Source organism: Meleagris gallopavo, chromosome 3 (assembly GCF_000146605.3).
Source record: "Meleagris gallopavo isolate NT-WF06-2002-E0010 breed Aviagen turkey brand Nicholas breeding stock chromosome 3, Turkey_5.1, whole genome shotgun sequence".
NCBI classification, from domain to species: Eukaryota; Metazoa; Chordata; class Aves; order Galliformes; family Phasianidae; genus Meleagris; species Meleagris gallopavo.
The window spans coordinates 27,039,047-27,058,023 of NC_015013.2; the positions used below are offsets into that span (position 1 = coordinate 27,039,047).

At 38.1% G+C, this 18,977-nt stretch overlaps 1 protein-coding gene across 5 annotated transcripts in view; it reads left to right on the forward strand.

The window, feature by feature from the left end:
- The window catches only part of IKZF1 (IKAROS family zinc finger 1), a 70,372-nt gene extending 55,905 nt beyond the window's left edge, over positions 1-14,467 (forward strand). For 2 of the 5 annotated variants that reach the window (XM_031552787.1, XM_010708542.3), the window contains 3 exons: positions 2,012-2,137; positions 7,725-7,859; positions 12,106-14,467. In XM_031552787.1, coding sequence (XP_031408647.1) covers positions 2,012-2,137; positions 7,725-7,859; positions 12,106-12,812 — 968 coding nt within the window. In that variant the 3' untranslated portion in view covers positions 12,813-14,467. The remainder of the gene's footprint in view (positions 1-2,011; positions 2,138-7,724; positions 7,860-12,105) is intronic. The other 3 variants (XM_019613855.2, XM_019613852.2, XM_031552786.1) reach the window with 2 other exon arrangements.
- Positions 14,468-18,977: the final 4,510 nt, after the last annotated feature.

Consider the following 18,977-nt stretch of genomic DNA (forward strand, 5'->3'; position numbering starts at 1 on the left):
CATCCAAATGGTTTTTAAACACATCCAGAGATGGTGACTCAACCACCTTCCCGGGGAGCCTATTCCAGTGCTTAGGCACCCTTTCTGTAAAGAAGTTTTTCCTAATGAATTGTGAGAGGTCTTCTCGCCCTGGGAAGGCCAGCAGTTGTGTGTCAGCATCAGCCAAGCAGTGAGCCGGCCGCAGTGCTGTAGCTGCACAGAAATGACTAAACTGTGCTTGCGGTCATGGTCCTTCACCAGAACTGTTTTTTTTCCCATAATTCTTGGCCAATTAGAAATTTCTATATTAGGGTTTCATCTCACACACTGCATGTGAGTAATCTATTTCATGGAACTACTTATTCAAAGCTGCTGAAAGTTTTAGGGTTAGGATGACATTTATCTGCATACACAGATAACAAAGGGTCTGAACACAGTAGGCTTTAAGTCATGAAGTCTCAAAAACATACAGTCTGGTAGTCATTATTGGTGTAAGGGGTGAACAACCTACCACAACTACAACATTTAGCAGCAGTTATTTGTTGCACTTGGTTATTATATATATTATATATCTTTGGTTATTACAAAAACATTGAAAGAAGGAGGGGGAGAAAGAGGGGAAAGGAGGGAGATAAGAATCTTCCAGAAAAGAGGATTCCGCTAGAAATTTGTAGTGTTTTTTCTTAACAGTAACACAGAGATCTGAATAAATATTCTTTGAATAGTTGCATTTTTCCAATATCATTAACCTCGGTGTTTAACAAAAGCCATAGTCACATACTTCCATGAAGCAAAACCAACCTAACAACAATAAAGCACATTAAAATGAAGAGTGTAGTCTCACCTAGTTTCCCAAGCTAGGATGGAAATGCAGATTGAACAGGAGACCTCCAAGACGCATGGCTGTAACTGACACTAACAAATTTACACGTGAAAGTTGGCTTTAGAGCTTTAGTTTTGAGCTGTAGAAGGAAAGCTCTCAAAGCAGCATTTCTGTGTTATACAAAACTAAGGAAATTCTTCTAGCACACATTAAATGATAGGAACCCAAGGGTTGCTTCCAGATATCCAAAATAGTTTCTACTTGTTCTGCGCAGTCCCATCCTGAGTCAGGAAAAGTTAAATTTTCTATTTTGCCTCCAGACCCTTACTGATTTTAGTGACTGTGCAACTTTAACCCTATTTTTTTCATATATACACTACACCTTAACACTTTCAGCAAATGCTTAGGATTCCACAGCAAAAAGACAAAGCATAAAATGAAGATATTGATTGGCTCCCATAATTAGCAAATTGACAGAAATACATTAAAAAACAAATTCAATGCCTGAGTCTGATTTCCACCTGAGAATTTGTATACAAAATTCAAAAGTTTAGCTGCATAACCATCTAAAGTTGTGACAGACTTTTCAAGCTAAGAAAATACAGGCCTCGAGGTCCACAAAGCCCTGTCGTGACTATGAAATTCCTGGAATCGTTTGAATCTGGATGGGTGAAAAACATAACTTTTTTTTTCATGCCCTTTGTCTTGAATTTCCCGGAGCAGAGAGCAAGAAAACATGTGAAATCTAACATTGTTCTAAAAGAGCTGAGCTGATTCTTGTTCCAGCAGAACTGACATCCAGTCATGGGCAGGTGCGTGCCCACAAAAGCAGTGCTCATTGCAGGTCTTCCTCATGCACAGCCTCTGCTGGAACCAGGCTTTAAAGTAACTTTGCTCAGATCTTTGAAAGTGTCTCAGTTTCTAACTTATGTAGATGTCATTTGTGAAGATTTAGTGTTACTGTCCTTATCTGATGTGAATAATCTGAAATAAGTTTGCAGCACCCACAGCATTGGCCTGCTGATGCAAAGATGTACAGTTGGTTTTCCATTATTATTTTTTAATATAAAAAAAATAATTCTTCATTTCAGTTAATGAGATTCTTTTGCAGTACTTTTGTGCTTTTTTTCTTTTCCTGTTATTCTTACCATTATTAATATGGTGTTCCATCCCTCATGTGAGTCTCTCAATCCATTTTGTTTTCTCCAGTTGGCAAACCCCATAAGTGTGGATACTGTGGTCGCAGCTATAAGCAGCGCAGCTCTTTGGAAGAACATAAAGAACGCTGTCATAACTACCTGCAAACCATGAGTATCTCAAGCAACCTTTATTCAGGTAATAAAAGTACCCATTTGGGGATTAGCACTGTCCACTCATGCACTCAGAAAAAGGATTTCAGAAGGAACAGCTGTACCATTTGTGCCATCTTTTCTGTTGGAGAGGCACAGTGTTATGCATATACACGCATATCACCATCTGTGTGATACTGCATCTGGATTTATTCTATATTTGATAAATATTTGGCTTTTCTCATTTTGTTCAGCACAAATAAAAAAACAAAGTGAAAGTTGGATACATAATAAACATTTGCCAGACCTGGAATATTTCAGTTCACCTCAATTCATCTCAATATCAAGCATCATTTCAACACTTCTTGGTTTTGCTTGGAGTCCTGTATTGTCAGTACTCTTGTGGGTGTAATGTAATGAGTTAGTATTAGTGTTTTAGGTTCTTCTGCATTGCTTCTCTCCTGCCCTTCCCAGGTACAGCTTAATGGGCTTAGTTGACCTATGTCACCAATGCATACATCAAGAATAAGCTATCTGTCTTTGATTTGACTCTTCCAAACAAGAGTGGAGGAAGCAGGGATTTAACTTAGCCAGTCTAAGTCCAGAAGGGATAACAATTTATTAGCAGCCTTCTTTAAAAGTTTTCCATTTCCATCCAATTTTAAAAGAAACTCTTATACTTCTCTCTCAGTCTTACCATGAAGGTGAAGCCCATTTCTTAGTGAACAGAGAGTATAAAACTATACACAGAAATAGAATAAAAAGATGTTGGGAATTGGATTTTTTTAACAAAGATACTAAAGATCTGTACAAGATTGATGGCAGAAAGAAGTCACGTGCGATTTTAAATAGAGAATATAAAATGCAGCATCTGTGTTGGAGCTTCAGGTTGTAGCCCAAGTTACATTTCTTGCACACCTTTTTCATCTCATCAGTATATATTATTCAGTTTGTCAAATGACAAATGGAAGGTTCCCTCTGACTTTGCAATGATGCCTCATTTAATACCTTACATCTGGACAGAACCTGAATATGTTTTTACATGCTATCAAATAATGTAAAGTATATGCACATAATGATAAGAGCAAATGCAGCTGAGATACTTCTGGGAGACAACATATTAGAGCAGTGCTCCTTCTAATTTTGTTGAGGGGCTGGAGAATGTATAAATAGAAAAGCTCAAAGTAATAATACACAGTAGGCAGCAATACTTACCCACAAAGAAGTGATAGAATTTAGAAGGAAATTTTCTTCCTCGAGATTCACATTTTTTGTATCTGGCATTGGATTTGAAATGCTGGCATGCGACACATGAATATCGAGACGAATGAAAAGCTGCACTAATATTAAATACTTAAGTAAAAAGGTACATATGAAATTGATGTGAGGAATCAGAAACTATAATGAAAAATAATATCATTTTAGAGATAAGTTGATGTTTTTTATGTAGCAAATCATGACAGAAAAGATTTTTCAGTAATTTAGGACTGAATATCAAATATCTCATTGGGATGAATATTTGGAGTATTGATAGACACTTTGGAAAGATGCTTTCCTACCACATCCTGAAAGCATCACAGAAATCCATCTTAGATATAATAAGAGTACTCTTGCAATTTAGAAGAAAAGTACAGGATTAATTTCTGGCTTTAGCCCTTGTGTTCTCCCAAAGACTTCCCTCAACAATTAAATTAAAATCATTAGCACTCACTCAGATAATAAATCAGTTCTTTATTTTTCCAAACTTAAAACTTTCCAGTACTTTTCCCATTATTTTTCACTATAAACAAGTTATTTTATTTCACTGCAAACAGGGTAGTCCTGGGTATACTTTGCAGTCTTTACATTATTTCCATTATAAACTCAAGGTTGAAAACATGCATTGAAACAGTTCAGAATGAGCGCATGTCCTCCTGGAATTTTTCATACATTCTTCTTTATAAATAGAAAATGAAGCAGTTATATTATCAATGTTCTTCTGGTATGTCAGGGCATGATATGGAGCTCCTAAAGCCTTTTCTTTTTTGCATACTCAAAAAAGTTGCTACAAATATCTTCTAAGGCATCTGATCTGATATTCTGCTACAGCAGATGACTTTTAAAAGCATTTTTAAATACCTCATGCAGAAAAAATAAGTCAGTTGAAAGGATCTAAACTAATAAAAGCTTTCCATCAACTTGTGAATCTTATAAGTGTTATCAGCAAATCATTTGTGCAAGGGAAAGATCCAGCAAAGAGGAGTAAGTAGGGTGGCAAGAGATTGTATTTATATTTTAATGATTTTTTACTGTCTTTAAAAGAAAGAGTGTCAGCATGAAATTAGGAATCTAACGGCAAAATTCTTATTCTAGACAACTAGAATTTCACTGGTCACGTGAAGCTCTTCTCTTCAAGATATTAACTGGATTTTTGCAATTGATTTGAGTGGAACTATGCTGGCCTATGTAAAAACACAGAATCATAGAATGGCTTGGTTTGGAAGACACTTCAGAAACCATCACGTTCCAATCCCTGTGCCATGGGCAGGGCTGACACCCACCAGTTCAGCTGCCCAAGGCCCCATCCAACCTGGCCTTGAGCAGCAGCACCATAGCTTCTCTGGGTAGCTGTGCCAGCACTTCACCACTTTCACAGTAAAGAATTTCACCTATTATCTATTCTAAACCTGACTTCTTTTAGTTTAAAGTGATTCTCCATTGCCCTATCACTCTCTGATAAAGCGTCCCTTCCCAGCTCTATTGTGGGCTTCCTTTAAGTTTGGAAGGCTGCAGTGAATTCTCCCCACAGCCTTCTCTTCTCCAGGCTGAACAAGCACAGCTCCCTCAACCTCTCTTCACAGGAGAGGTGCACCAGCCCTCTGATCATCTTTGGTTTTCTCCTCTGGACTCAGTCCAACAGATCTTCGTCTTTCTTGTGTTGGGGATTTCAGCCCTGGACACAGTACTCCAGATGGATCCTCACAAGGACAGAGCAGAGGGGCACAATCACTACCCTCACCCTGCTGGTCACCCCTCTTTTGATGCAGCCCAGGGTACAGTTGGCAAGCTGTTTATAAGAGAGAAGAAATAACAGAGAAGAAATAAATAGTTTATGAAGCTTAAAAAGGGTCAATTACAGTTCTTCGGTCACTTGTGGATTTTCACTTGGAAAGATAATTTTTGCTTTTCAGTTCACAGGCAGCAAAATAATAGCAAAATATTTATCAGATTGAAGAGAAATTTCCTGAGGGTTCAGTTGCAAAGGCTGGAAATCAGTGTTTAATTCAACTTTATTTATTTATTTATTTATTTATTTATTTACTTATGTCTAAGTTTTAAAAACTATAATATGGAAAGATTGAGTGAAATTGAAGACATAATTTACGTACCAGCGAACTACCAGAAGTGGACTCTTGTAATATCCTAGATGTATATTTCTCAGTTCTTTCATCTTTATAACTACATAGGTCACTCTTAAAATAATACCTTCTATTTATTTCCATAGAAAATACAACAAAGAGTGCAACACCATTTGATAGAACAAATTATCAGCTACATAACACTACTAATCAATTCAGTCAACACCATTAGCTATTTATTTTTGCCAGCCATGGACAAGTGCCTTCATGCTGCCTCATAAAATTGTGCACCAGCGGAGATGACCCACTGTCACCATGGCCACAGCTGAAATTCACCACCCACCACCTCACTGTGCTCACATCCACTGTTTGTTCTCCTTAGACATTCAGCAAGCATCGATGAATGTCAGTGGGTGCCATTTTTTCCACCTCAAGAAACTCATCGCTTGTAATTCATACATGCCTCCGTGTCAGACACTATTTGTCAGACTGCCCCTCTCTGCCATCTGTCACATGGAAACAAAATGGGTGGAATATTGGTAGGAAGGTCCAACCTTTACTGCCATACCATCACCATCTGCCTCGGACGTTGTAGAACAATGTAATAAAACAGGAGGCATTACTTTGAGATCTTTTTTTTGTTTCCACTGCTAAACTGTCTGCTTTAACCATTCTCTATAAGATCCTTCAGAGTTGTACCTACAAGCATTAGCATCCCAAGAAGCTAGCACATGCTGGTGACTAGATACCATCAATGCCCTCCAGTATCCTGCATCCTCACAACAAAATTCTGATCTCTCTGTCAGTCACAATCTTTTGCATCTTCATGGCATCATTATATGTCACTGCAATATGTGCTGCTGCACCAGCAAATCAAGAACCACTTATGTGCTTTTCTACTTGGTAACATGTCATCTTGGACACTTTACTTGCTTTTTCCAATTATCCAGTAGAGCCTGACATTGCATATTTCAGAGGCAATGAAACTTCCACACTCTTGCCTTTATGGCAGTGCTGTGCTGCCAAAATAACACTGCATTTTCCTGGATATTAAAAAGCACCCAGGTACCAGAGTAATGGGTCCTGTGAACCTTTCTCAGAGCTAAGTAGAGTAAATCCCAGTGATGAAGTCTCAGCAAGCAGAGAAGGTGAAATGTAGCAGAGTGCTGCACCTACTTGAAAAAGCAAGCAGAATCAAAATCTAAAATATTTTGCTTCTCTCTTTAATTCTGACTCACAAGTTCAGGAAAAAAATAAATATCCCAGTAGCAGATAAAAATTAACTCTTTTCCTACTTTTCTTTTTGAAAAAAAAAAAAAGAAAAAAAAGCTGAGATCTCATTCTGTATTATCTTTTCCTTAGATGCTGGAAATCAGAAACAACACCTTTGCATGTATTTTTAATAGCCTTTATTTTGAAAGTTTTCTCATAAAAACATTGAAGTGAAAGGTAGTTAAAGTGAAATAGTCTCCCTGTTCTAGAGTTGCATAGCTAAACTCTTTCCTAATCCTGCAGTGTCTTTAGCTACTGCACAAGGCTGGAAAACAGGCCTGAGTATCAGATATCGATGCTCCACTGTTGATGTAGCCTTACTGATTTAGCTAAAATTGTGATTTACACTCAAAAATTGCATCAGAGAAGTATAATGATAGATATAGGGTGAAAGAAAGGTGTATGTTTGGGGGATGTTGGTATAGTTTGCAACTATGTTTTCCGCTATTGGAGTTAAGAAATACGTCCATTATTCCTGCTAAAGAAGCAACAATCACATAGGCTGTGACAAGTGGGGTGACAGCAAAAGGATGAAAAGATGAACTGCTTCATACCCATTATAATTCTATTATCATTATTCAATTCTGTGATTCTATGCGGAGGGCTGTTAGGGTAGTATGGTTAGGTTGTGGTTGGACTTGATGATCTTTAAGGTCTTTTCCAACCTGAGCAATTCTATGATTCCATGATAATATTAGGACCTCATTTACCCATGGCCATGCAGACTGGGTGTAGAACAAGGGTGGAATGATTATGCTACATACAAGCAGATGCTTTGCAATTGCAGTCCCTTTTCTGTATCCTAAATGAGGTTGAAGGAAACATGAAACACGTGTATAGATTAGTCAGTGTAAGGGGATTTGTTACGAAGAGTGAGAATCGACCTCTGTCTGCAGTGGTGAGCTCCTTGTTCCAACTGATTAGGAGCTAAAAGACATTAGCTAAGAAACACTAACCTGAAGACAGTGGTTCCATTAAAATGGAACAAGTGTGCCTAATCCTTCTGATGTCATTTGATTTCAGTCATAAAAGAGGAAACTAACCAGAGTGAAATGGCTGAAGACCTGTGCAAGATAGGGTCAGAAAGATCCCTCGTGCTGGATAGACTAGCAAGTAACGTCGCCAAACGTAAGAGCTCTATGCCTCAGAAATTTGTTGGTAAGAGTTAAAAGTTTGCTGTCTCCTAAAAAATAAAACAAAACAAGATTAAAAACAAAAAACAAAAAACAACAAAACCCTCATAAGATTTTCACTTTTGCTTTATGATTTTACTTGTTTTACTAAATTAGCAATATTTATCTGTATATCAGCAGATATGGCAAAATGTTGGGGGAAAAAAAAAACAAAATACTACCAAACTTCTAAATTATACATTTCTACAGGTTTAATTTTCCACATCTGGAGATCTATTTTAAGTCTCCTAATCTGTTTCTTAATGTTTATGAACCAGATCTTCCCAAAATCAACACAGGTTCCTGAAGCTGCCTCGAGAACCTGAAAATGGTCTAAGCAATAGACTTTCCTACTGGGAAAGTATTTGACCATACTTTCATGATTATTTTATTAACTTCTTAAATGATATCCAGATCGGGGCATATTGGTATATGTGGATTAATTTGTGAATTGCTCAACCTTTAAAAAGTCTGTATACTTTTATGGCCCAAAATGATAATGAAAATAAATGTATATATTTCTGAGAATACCTAAATGAAAATATGTTTGCGTACTTTCTAAGAATAGTGCAAAAGTGTCATGGCCATTTGCACCTAGTAGTTGTGTTAACAGTGAAAACGTGGAGGCTACACCTGTTTTGTTCTTATAAGCCTTGTAGCAATTATTGGTTAGATCAGGTCTTTAACAGTCAAACCCACAGACAATATCAGCTATGCTGAATAACAAGATGGGGGATCAGACAAGAGCATATAGTCTTGATTTACTTACAGATCTACTTTTGATTTTCTTGTAATTTTCTGGACATTTATATATAATATTATTCTGTAGTAGGCAGAGAAAACTGAAGTCTTTGAAAAAAAAAATAAGAAGGTCTTCAGTCAAAAGTCAAGGCAAAGCTAGACCAGTTTACAGGACAGAAATTCAAAATCTACATCCTTCAAAGAGGACACAAGGATAAATGGAAGCTTAGTTTTTCTGAGACAAGAGAAGGAGAATTTCAGCTATGGCTGGAACAAAAAATTGCAGTGGAAGGCCAGCAGGTCCAAAGTCAACTTTGTAGGAGGTGGTCAAGGATAAGAAATGATTATGCTTACAAAGGGAAGGACAAATGTTGTAGCAGAGGTAGTTACCAAAATTATATCCACTGTGTGAGGCAAACCAGATTCGTTCAGACACCCTAGTTGCTGATTGTATTAGGCAAAAATGCGAATTCTGTGAAAGCTCCAGGAAGACCAGAAGTGTTAAAATTTCAAAGGTATTAGCAAGAATCCTATGTGCAGTATATCTATGGGTGTGGACTGTTTATTTCATTCTCTTTTTCCCTCTTCACCCTGAGAAACAGTAAAGACAGCCAGTTTAACTATGAGTCTTAAGAGAGCAGAGTTTCCTGTCAGTTAGTTATTCAGGGTGCAATGCAGGAAGACAACATGCTGACAGTAGATACTTATGGAAAATTGCTAATCTTGACCAGGATGAACTTTTTTTTGCAAGAAAATGCCCCTGAATCCTTTCCTTTCCAATCCTCACCTACTGCCTCATGTAATAGGTAAATTCCTGATTAACACAAGGTTGGGCTATTTGGTTAGGGTAATAAAACATGTTTATTGCTCCTGTAGATTACCATGTCATCTCAATCCCCACACTGAATCTCAGGGAGAAGGAGCAAATGGAATCCTTTGCCTAAGACAAAGATTGTCTGCTGCTTCACTCGTTCTCAAAACTAAATCCATTACCTTTCAAATGTGAGATTGTTCACCATATTAAACTAGTTATCTGTAAAATCCTTTGACAGCAAAAGTCTGCATGAAGCCCTCTGTGTTTTCTAAACTAAAATAGCTCCAGACCTGAAAACAGAACTGGGCCTTCCATACTAGGAAATCAGAACTACAAGAGATATACACACATGTTTATCATGTTTGTAACAATAAGCAGCAAAGGAAACCGAGGAGTGGAAAAAAAATAAATAAATAAAGAGAGAAAAGGCTGCATTCAGTGGATGCATATGTGTTACTATTTAAATACTTGCTACAGAAATCTGAAAAGTGCAAAGCTTGAAGTGCATCAAACCATTAGCAGTTTAATTTACTTATGCTCTAATAACCACAGAAATGAGTTATTATTTTTAATGAGTGCGAGTATTATCTGCATTGCCCAGATGTAGAAATGATACCTGCCTGCCTGAAGTTAGGGTATTTTCAGACAGTTCTGATCGGAAAAAATATATATATTTCTTATGAGCACTTGATCCTGTCAGTCCAACTACCAACTAGCTATGCTACATAAAGCAAATACCACCCAAGAAACGGCTATTAAAATTATACCTTCCAGATCCCGAAAATTTTGTGTATAATAAAAACCAGTTCAGCTTTTCAGTGGTATACAGTGTAAATGGAATACAAACAATTTGGTCTTTCTTTCTTCCCCTATGAATTAAGGGCATATGTTCACATTGGGAGAGTTTTTCTATGTATCATTCAAGGGTCTTTCACATCTCGTATTCTGAATCCAATGAGTCAGAAACTGCCTGAGAACTGTAGCATTAGAATAGGTAAATCTGATATATATACATATATATATGCACCACATTAGTGGGGTGCTCAAGTTGGCAGAATGATAGGTAGGGAAACAAAAAGAAGCAGGAGCTTGTGCAGTACAATTAGAAAGTGTCTATACGTCCCTCATAGGAACTTATGCAATGCCAAGAGTGTTTCTTTCTCTGCTTACATAGCATGCACAAAACAGTATGAAACTGTGTATCGTGGGAAATGCTGACAGTAGGACTTCTACACTTGAGACCCATTATTGCCAGAAGTTTTCTAGGCTGTACTCTTGTTCTTCACTGACTTTCCTTGTTCAAGATGAATAGAAACTGGGTGGGGAATCACTGAGAAATTAATCTGTGGATCTTCTGGTAATTTTTCCATGTTCCTAGTAATGTTTATTTTAGTCAAATTAGGATACGTTTTATGACGCCATTTATATTTTGGAGCTTCAGGGAAAAGGAGGGGAAAATCTAAGGTCCACAAGCAAATGCTGTGTTGATCAGGAAACAGTGACAGCACTACAGACCTCACAGAGATGTTTGTGGCTTTCACTGAATTTCCCAAGACTTCCTACAGAGCTAGGAAGGACATCCAGACTGTAGCTAATGTGGTACTGGTAGTTCCTAGGAATCTATGGGATTTTTTCATCCCTTTGTTGTTGCCTACATTTATTATGGGCTTGATAAAGCTGATGGTTTAAAGCAGTGTTTGAGAAAACTGTTCATGTTCACAAAATCAGTGCCCATGACTTAATAGTTTTTCTCACTCTTAACTTTCTATTCTATGTTTTTCTTAGTCCTATTTGTCCAGGAATTTTGAGAAATTGTGGTATTCAGTATTCCAAGTAGGGCTATCCAGAAAGAGATGCATCAGTGTAATCCAATTGAAAAAAAAAAAAGAAAAAGAGTATCCCATAGCATTGTCCTCCCAAATCAGAATCAGGGTTATGAGTCACAAGTAATCGTGCTCTTCGCCCACCTTTCTACATTATGGGAAAAATGTCTTCCAACTATGAATGCACTTATAAATTTTCCATAGTTCTTTCTTCTTGTACATTATAATTTTTTTCTAGGAGAATGTGGAGCTTCTCTAAACATGTCTAATGTATGGCTTGTTTTAAAAAACAGGTGTGGGGGGAAGGTTGCAATACTGAAAATTAAATTATTTGTTTCTTTTGGAAATTACATATGACAACATTAGTGATACAGGTTGTTTGTAAGAAATTGAATATTTAAAACACACATTTTCTACTCTACAATCATAACATTTTGGAAAAAAAGTGATAATGTCCTTCATGCTGTGAAACATAAAGTCCAGGCTCCCTGTAACTGTGCTGGTACACTCAGCCACAAAGGCATGCCCCAATCCACTGCTGGAGTCAGATGAGGGAGTCCAATTAGAAAGGAGAGGATAAAACAATCTACAGCTCCCACAAGTCCCCATACATCTATCTGTCTTCTACTTGTTTTTCCAGAAACCTCAGATTATTTTTGCAGGTTAAAAAACAAACCAGCTGTATTAGAAAACTGTTTTGAGTGAGTACCATAGGTGAATTTCAAAGGTGGATTCAGTCAACTCTTGTATTTCATGTTGGGTTTTTTTTGTTTTGTTTTGTTTTTAAACATGGCATTCATTTCCTTAATTGTGTAGAAATCAGTTGTCTAACTCCTGACTGTTTTTCACTGCAGGTGAGAAGTGTCTATCTGATATTCCATATGATGCCACCACCAACTATGAGAAGGAGAATGAGATAATGCAGACCCATGTCATAGACCAGGCCATTAACAATGCCATCAGTTACCTGGGGGCAGAGTCCTTGCGTCCCCTTGTCCAGACTCCACCGGTTGGTTCTGAAGTGGTGCCCGTCATCAACCCCATGTATCAGCTCCACAAACCTCTCGGGGACAATCAGACTCGCTCCAACCATACAGCTCAGGACAGCGCAGTGGAAAACTTGTTGCTGCTCTCCAAAGCTAAATCAGTCTCCTCTGAACGGGATGCCTCTCCCAGCAACAGCTGCCAAGACTCAACAGATACGGAGAGCAATAATGAGGAACGCAGTGGTTTAATTTACTTAACAAACCACATAGGTCCCCATGCAAGAAATGGCATATCTATAAAAGAAGAAAGCAGGCAGTATGATGTCTTAAGGGCAGGTACTGACAATTCCCAAGATGCTTTCAAAGTGATCAGCAGCAATGGGGAGCAAGTGAGAGTTTACAAGTGCGAACACTGTCGAGTCCTTTTCTTGGATCATGTGATGTATACAATCCACATGGGCTGCCATGGGTTCCGCGACCCTTTTGAATGCAACATGTGTGGCTACCACAGCCAGGACAGGTATGAATTTTCTTCCCACATAACTCGAGGAGAGCACCGTTTCCACATGAGTTAAAACTCCTCGGGCACAGCTCCAGTCTCAACAACTACATTACTGCAGCTGCACAAGCAACAACAGCAACAAAGCACAAGACTAGTGGACAGTAAAAGTAGAAGAAAATCAAAAATTCAGATATATTCTCCCACAAGGAAAGATTTTTCTTTTGGTAGCATGTGTTGCAACTCAGTTTTCTAAAGTGAATATTAAAGTTTTTACTGAAAGCATTTGATCACAAAAACCTTTAGTAATGTACGTAGGAGCTTTTGTAGTCAGATAGCTGAAAGTCCTTTCCTTAACTGATGCTTCTTGCAACCCTCCCTTGCCAAAATCGCTACCCATGCACAGAATGCACAACATGGATGTGAACACGAGACAGGAATGACCTAGCTTTCTCTCTTAGCACCCTGAGCACAGGGTTCGTACACCAGATGCATTTTTTTAACTTCCTGGTTTTATTTGACTCATACAGAAAGATTAAACTCAACTAAAGATTGAGGGGCCCAACCATCCCAGTTGACTTTGCAGACAGCTGGGGTGGGACTGGAACCCAACCAGAGGGTCCAGGGTTACTTTGGCAGTAAAAAGTAGAACATTTCCACCTGCAAGGGTGCTATTGGAATTGACATCGTGGCATGCCTTGTTTGTGTCACTAGGCACGCGAGCAGGTATGTGGAAGATATAAGAAGCACCCTTGTAATATACTCTGTGAAGTATTAATTGCATTTACTGTATAGAAAAGAATATTGATGGCTCTTCCTTAAACATGTTTTCTCTCCCTATTCAATAGAACCCTACTTACTGTTAAGAAACTCCTCCTCTCTCTGCAGAAACAAGTTACAATGTATTTAATTTTTCTTTCTTGAGTTTTAGTTATTTAGAAAAGTATAATGTACAGTTGAGAAAAGCACTAGCTAGAAATACATGTGGAGAAAATTCTCCTTATGCACATTTCTCATTTTTTTATACTGTCTGGAAAATACCCAAATATCCCTATATTTTACCTTTGAGAAATTCCCATTCTGCTTCCACAGATGACGTCTTGCAGATTTTGTGGCTCTATTTGTGTTGTACTTAATTATTTGTAAAACACCGAGCTGAATTAAACCAGCTAGTCAACATTTGTAGCCTCCTTCCTTTTTCCTGGTATTTGCTATTTAAGGACGGACCAATCCCTCAGTGGTAGCCTCTTTGCAAAGGTGCTAAGTACCTTGGCTTCTTGATCAGCAAGGCTTTCAGAACGCACTTGGAGCTAATGATAGGGTTAAAAAAGGCCTGGTGTTTTGCTGAATAGAGAGCAGAGAATGCAGTACTTTGCAGAGTCCAGGAAATTCACCACAGCTTTCTCCATGCTGGATTCTGCTGCAGATACTGTAACTGCAGTTAGAATAAAAACTCCTCCAAGAAAAACTTTCTAACCCCAAACACAGCTGATACGAGAAAGTACTTTAAAAAACTGAAGTTCCTCTTCCAAATAGTTCATTCCTCTCCCTAAACACTCTCGTAATATGAAATTGATCTGAAATGAAAATTTTACAGCTGCACAAAAAAAACTCCAATTGGTGCTGCAATATTTTCTGGGCATCATTCATAAAAACAACCTACCCAATTAACTGAATGTTTAAATCCTTTCATTCCTTATAATAAATGTATATTCTCCACTTGAAAAAAAATAATAATGTAGCCAACGAGTCTAGCTGTCTTGTAATACAGTCACACGTTCTCTCACAAGTGTATGCAAGCACATATATGCATTATAAAAGAGATTTAATGGAACCATGAACACTTGTACCTAGGGCAATTTGGCCTCATATGCATAGTTATATTTAATACACAGTTCTACCATGGACACCCAGTTCCTCCTTCTGCTTTCACTTTTGCAGGTGTAAGTCAGGAGCAATACCACAGAAGTTAGAGGAAAAACACTGATGAAATAATGAATTACAAATACATTCTTCTACACTCTTCATATGCTGGGTCTGCACACCAATGGTCGGACACATGCACAGTAGTATATTTACACTGTGTGTCCATGCAAGTATGCATGATGAGTAGCCGTATTACCAGAAGTGAATGCTGTGTAGGGATGTCCATATGCTGATGCACACACCTACAAAAGTGAAAACAAACTATATAGTACATTTCAGGCAGTAAAAGCACATACAAAACCTCCAGTGTCCCTCTCCCAAACATTAATAACGTAATGTACAGGTGCAAAGCTGAGCACTCCCAGCACCTTGTTTTAGCTCAGTCATGAGACCTGGCTGCTTGACACCTTACAGCCCAAGCTGGCTGCAGGCACTAAAGATCGTGGGCCAATTTCATGCCACAAGTGTGGGTTTTGTCAGCACGTCTGATACGTGTTCAGTTTTAAGACAACCTACATGTGGCAAAAAGGTAAAAGGTACCATCACTTACATAGTTTGTGTAGGAATGACCTGAAGAAGACCTTCAAGGGAGAAGCTTACTGATGATGGTTTCATTTGTTTTTGTTGCAATTGGGTTATTTCAATAAAGTTTAAGAGGGCTCATTTTTTCTGTAGTTATTTGGCATATATATTCACCCACTCTTGCCCTTCTCAACCTTCAACTGATCCAGACTAACAAGGGACAAAGTAATTTCTTAGCTCTTTAATGTCATTTGTGTAGAGTTATGACTCTTACGATATTTTTGGCTGTTCTTAGATATAGGCCATATCATTATACCCCATATCATCATTTTCTTAATTCTTCATTTTAAGGCACCCCAAGCTATAAAAGAGGAGGTGGCAAAAGCTTACTCAGGTGGTTTCTTCTTTTTTTTTTTTTTAACTAAGATCCAATACAAATAAAGCAATGTTTATTAACCATATAAGCAAGCACAGTTCCAGCTTTCTAGCTGAATTCAAAACTGCAAAATTGGACTTGGCTTTATTAAATATGATTTCTGACCAAGCTCACTGCCTTTGCAACATTTCTGTGTACACATGCGTGTGTATGAATTTCTATGTTACTTTTCTTCTCAACAGGCACATGCTCTATTCATACTTTTGTGTATCATGAATTTTATATACATATATATGTGTATGTGTATATATAAATATATCTTAAATGGTTCCTATCACATAATGATGCACTGTCAATCACAGTGGGTTTCTTTCCTGCGTATGGAGTTTCTTTATTTGTACTATAACAGAACATGTTGATGTTGTATATTAAACAGTACAGTGGTATAAGTAATATTAAGATATGGTGTATCAGAGGGCATAGTCAAAAGGCAGGGGCAAACAGCATTTCCTGTTCATGAAGGGGATTTGGGGGATTATTTTTCGGATTGTTTTTGCACAAATCATCTTCAATTTGTTTAGAACCAAATGTTTCAATAATTTTATTGTACACGAAAGGAAGGCATGAAAGTAGGATGTTGTGTGCATACATCTAAACAAAGTGTGCCCTCAGAAAACTAGCTTAGTGTAATCTCCCTTCTTCTCTGCTTCGCTGTGGTGCAATAACCTAATATGGTTTAACTGAGCCAAGAAAAAGAGTAAATATGGTAAATATGGTGAATGGCTTTAAGTTTGTACCTGTGGGGAAAAAAAAGTAAAAAAAAACCACTTTCCAGCCTTTCCCCAGGCTTTTCCAATAGAAACGTTGCATTTACACTTTTTTTTTTTTTGGCTGTGATTTTATATTGTAACTTTTTTTTTTTTTGAGAAAATTGTATTTGAAAAAAATCATAAAAAATGTGAAATGTTATTAAGTTTTGCCTGCAAAGTGAGATGTGTGTTGTAAGAAAATGTGGCTGGGGAAAAAAGAGAGAAAGAGAGAAGGAGAGAGAGAGAGAATGCGAGAGAAAGAAACAAAGAAAGAAGGAAAGAAGGAAAGAAAAGGAGAAAGAAAGAGAGGGAGAGAGAAAGAGAGGGAAGGAAAAACCACCACAACATGAAGAGTCATGAAAGAGACATGAAAGCCCAGGACATTTCTGTTGCTTTTCTAGCAGTGAAGAAGCAACTGCGTAAAGCTCAGGCCCTGTGTGGGTGGGTGGGCAGTTGTGTGTAAGTGAGCAGTGTACAGCCCTGAGCGACACTCAATAGGCAGCTTGGTGGAAAGCATCACCTTCAGCCTCTGCTACCGCACCTAAGGTGAGTTTGTCACTGCTGTCCTCTCAGTCCATCTTCAGCGGCCAAAAAAAATCACACTGCTTCTGACAGGCTGCATAAAGCTGCCTTGCCAAGCCACTTGCAGCTGCACATCACATTCACAGATTTGCTGCATCCTCTGCATCCTACCAGCACTGCTTGGCCACAAAATCTCAGGTAGCTACTTCGTGCAGCTGACTTTAAGAAGGCTTCTTCCCTTCTAGTCAGCCCTTGCCCTTTCTTCCCATCAGCAAGACTAAGCCATTACAGAACACAATTACTTCTGCATGTAGAGTCATGGTAATTCAAAAGAAAACACTGAGAAATTATTTCTACTATTTACCATAACAAAGGTGATTTCTCTCTGTGGGTGTCTGTTTCCTTTGGATTCCAGCACAGTAAATTTCACATCACATATTTAATGCAAACAAGAATCATTGTTTTGCTTAGAAAAGGCGCAGTTTATAAGTTTTAGAACTATTTACGTTTGTAAAACCACATTATTATGAACAAAATGAGATTTAAAAAAACCCTTTGGTATCGTAATCAATGATTTTACAGGTTCCTAAAACTAGATATTCCTCAAGTTACCATGATTTATTTTCATCATAAACTATTACTATTTTTCTGTAAGAAAGAAGATTCCAATGTCACTATAGCCAGTTCTCAGTAAGTGAACTGAACTACACTCTTCAGTTTCAGCAGGTGGCTCTCCAACAAATTGAGATGTTAAATGATAATTACCACAAAAAATAGACCAAATGTAATATTCCCAATAGAAATTATTAAATCCATGAACTTACACAGATTTTAAGTTTGCATTGCTAAAAACCCATGCCAGGTATTTCTTGTTTCAAAGACTTTCTATCAAATCATCTTACTTATGTTTTTCCTACTCTCTTAACTTGATTAAATGGCTGTAGGTGGGAAGATATGCAATGTTACACAGACACCAGTGAGCATTTGCAGCTGTGAGTCCCGAGCCAGAATTCCCAATCCATTTTTAAGCATCTACGCATGTGCTCACCAATCAATGTTTTCTGGTCAGTCTTTAAAATCAAGAAACAAACTGGAACACCCATGATTCTTCATGTAGATATCAAAATAAGATCTAGATCTGGCGTGCAGAGATCTGATAATGACATTATTTCCTATTTTTTTCTGGGTGTGAGAAAAAAAAAAATCACTTGGGGAAAAGTGCTTAGGAGCGCTTCTGACTTTCCCAACAGACTGAAAATATTGCACCATTTTTGCCAACTGGGTTGTATCTGCAATCAAAAGACACAACCTACTGCTTGTTTGGAAGGAAAATGGTACATGAGACCAAACTGTGGTCTTAATGCAGCATAAAAGACCAAAACCCGTCAGAACTGGTCTGTAAAAGGCATCAGAATTGAGCAACAGAGGTCTTAGGTCTTAATTTTAAAAAGAGGTCATTATCCCAGTTTCCTAGTTTTAACTTCTGGCTTTTTTTCCAACTCTGAATTTTCAGGGCTCCTGAATACACAATTCTCACCTAAATCACTGGAAGTTGTTCAAGTGCAGCATTTCTGAAATCATGCCACTGTTGCCAGAAGATGGGTACCCCCAAAACAAGGAGGACAAACAGATTAGCAGAGTTTTACTGAAAATGGGATAGATGGGAGTGAGAAATACAAAGATGGGCTTCAGAGAGCATCACTTTCCAACAAAAAAAAATGGACTGCAGCAAGCACAGCTGAAACTACACTGTTGCTAAAACAGACTACTAACTGCAGTGGGAGTTGAGCTAACTGCTAATTTATTTAAAGTAAGGCCTCGCTGCTTTAGAGAGGTACCAGGTTGCAGAACAATTCCTAGTTTTATCTGTCCTGACCACACGTATGAGGCATGTGAATGACAGAGGGCAGCTGCTGCTGTTTCTGCCGCGGGTGGCGGCTGCAAATCACACAAACCAACGCCTTCCTGTCCCTTGGGAGAGAAGTGAAGGTTCTGGTTTATAAGCAGTTAGCAAAAAAAAAAAAATCAAAATCTACACCTTGCAGCAGACAGTGAGCCCAGGGCTGGCGGGGTGAGGAAGTTAATC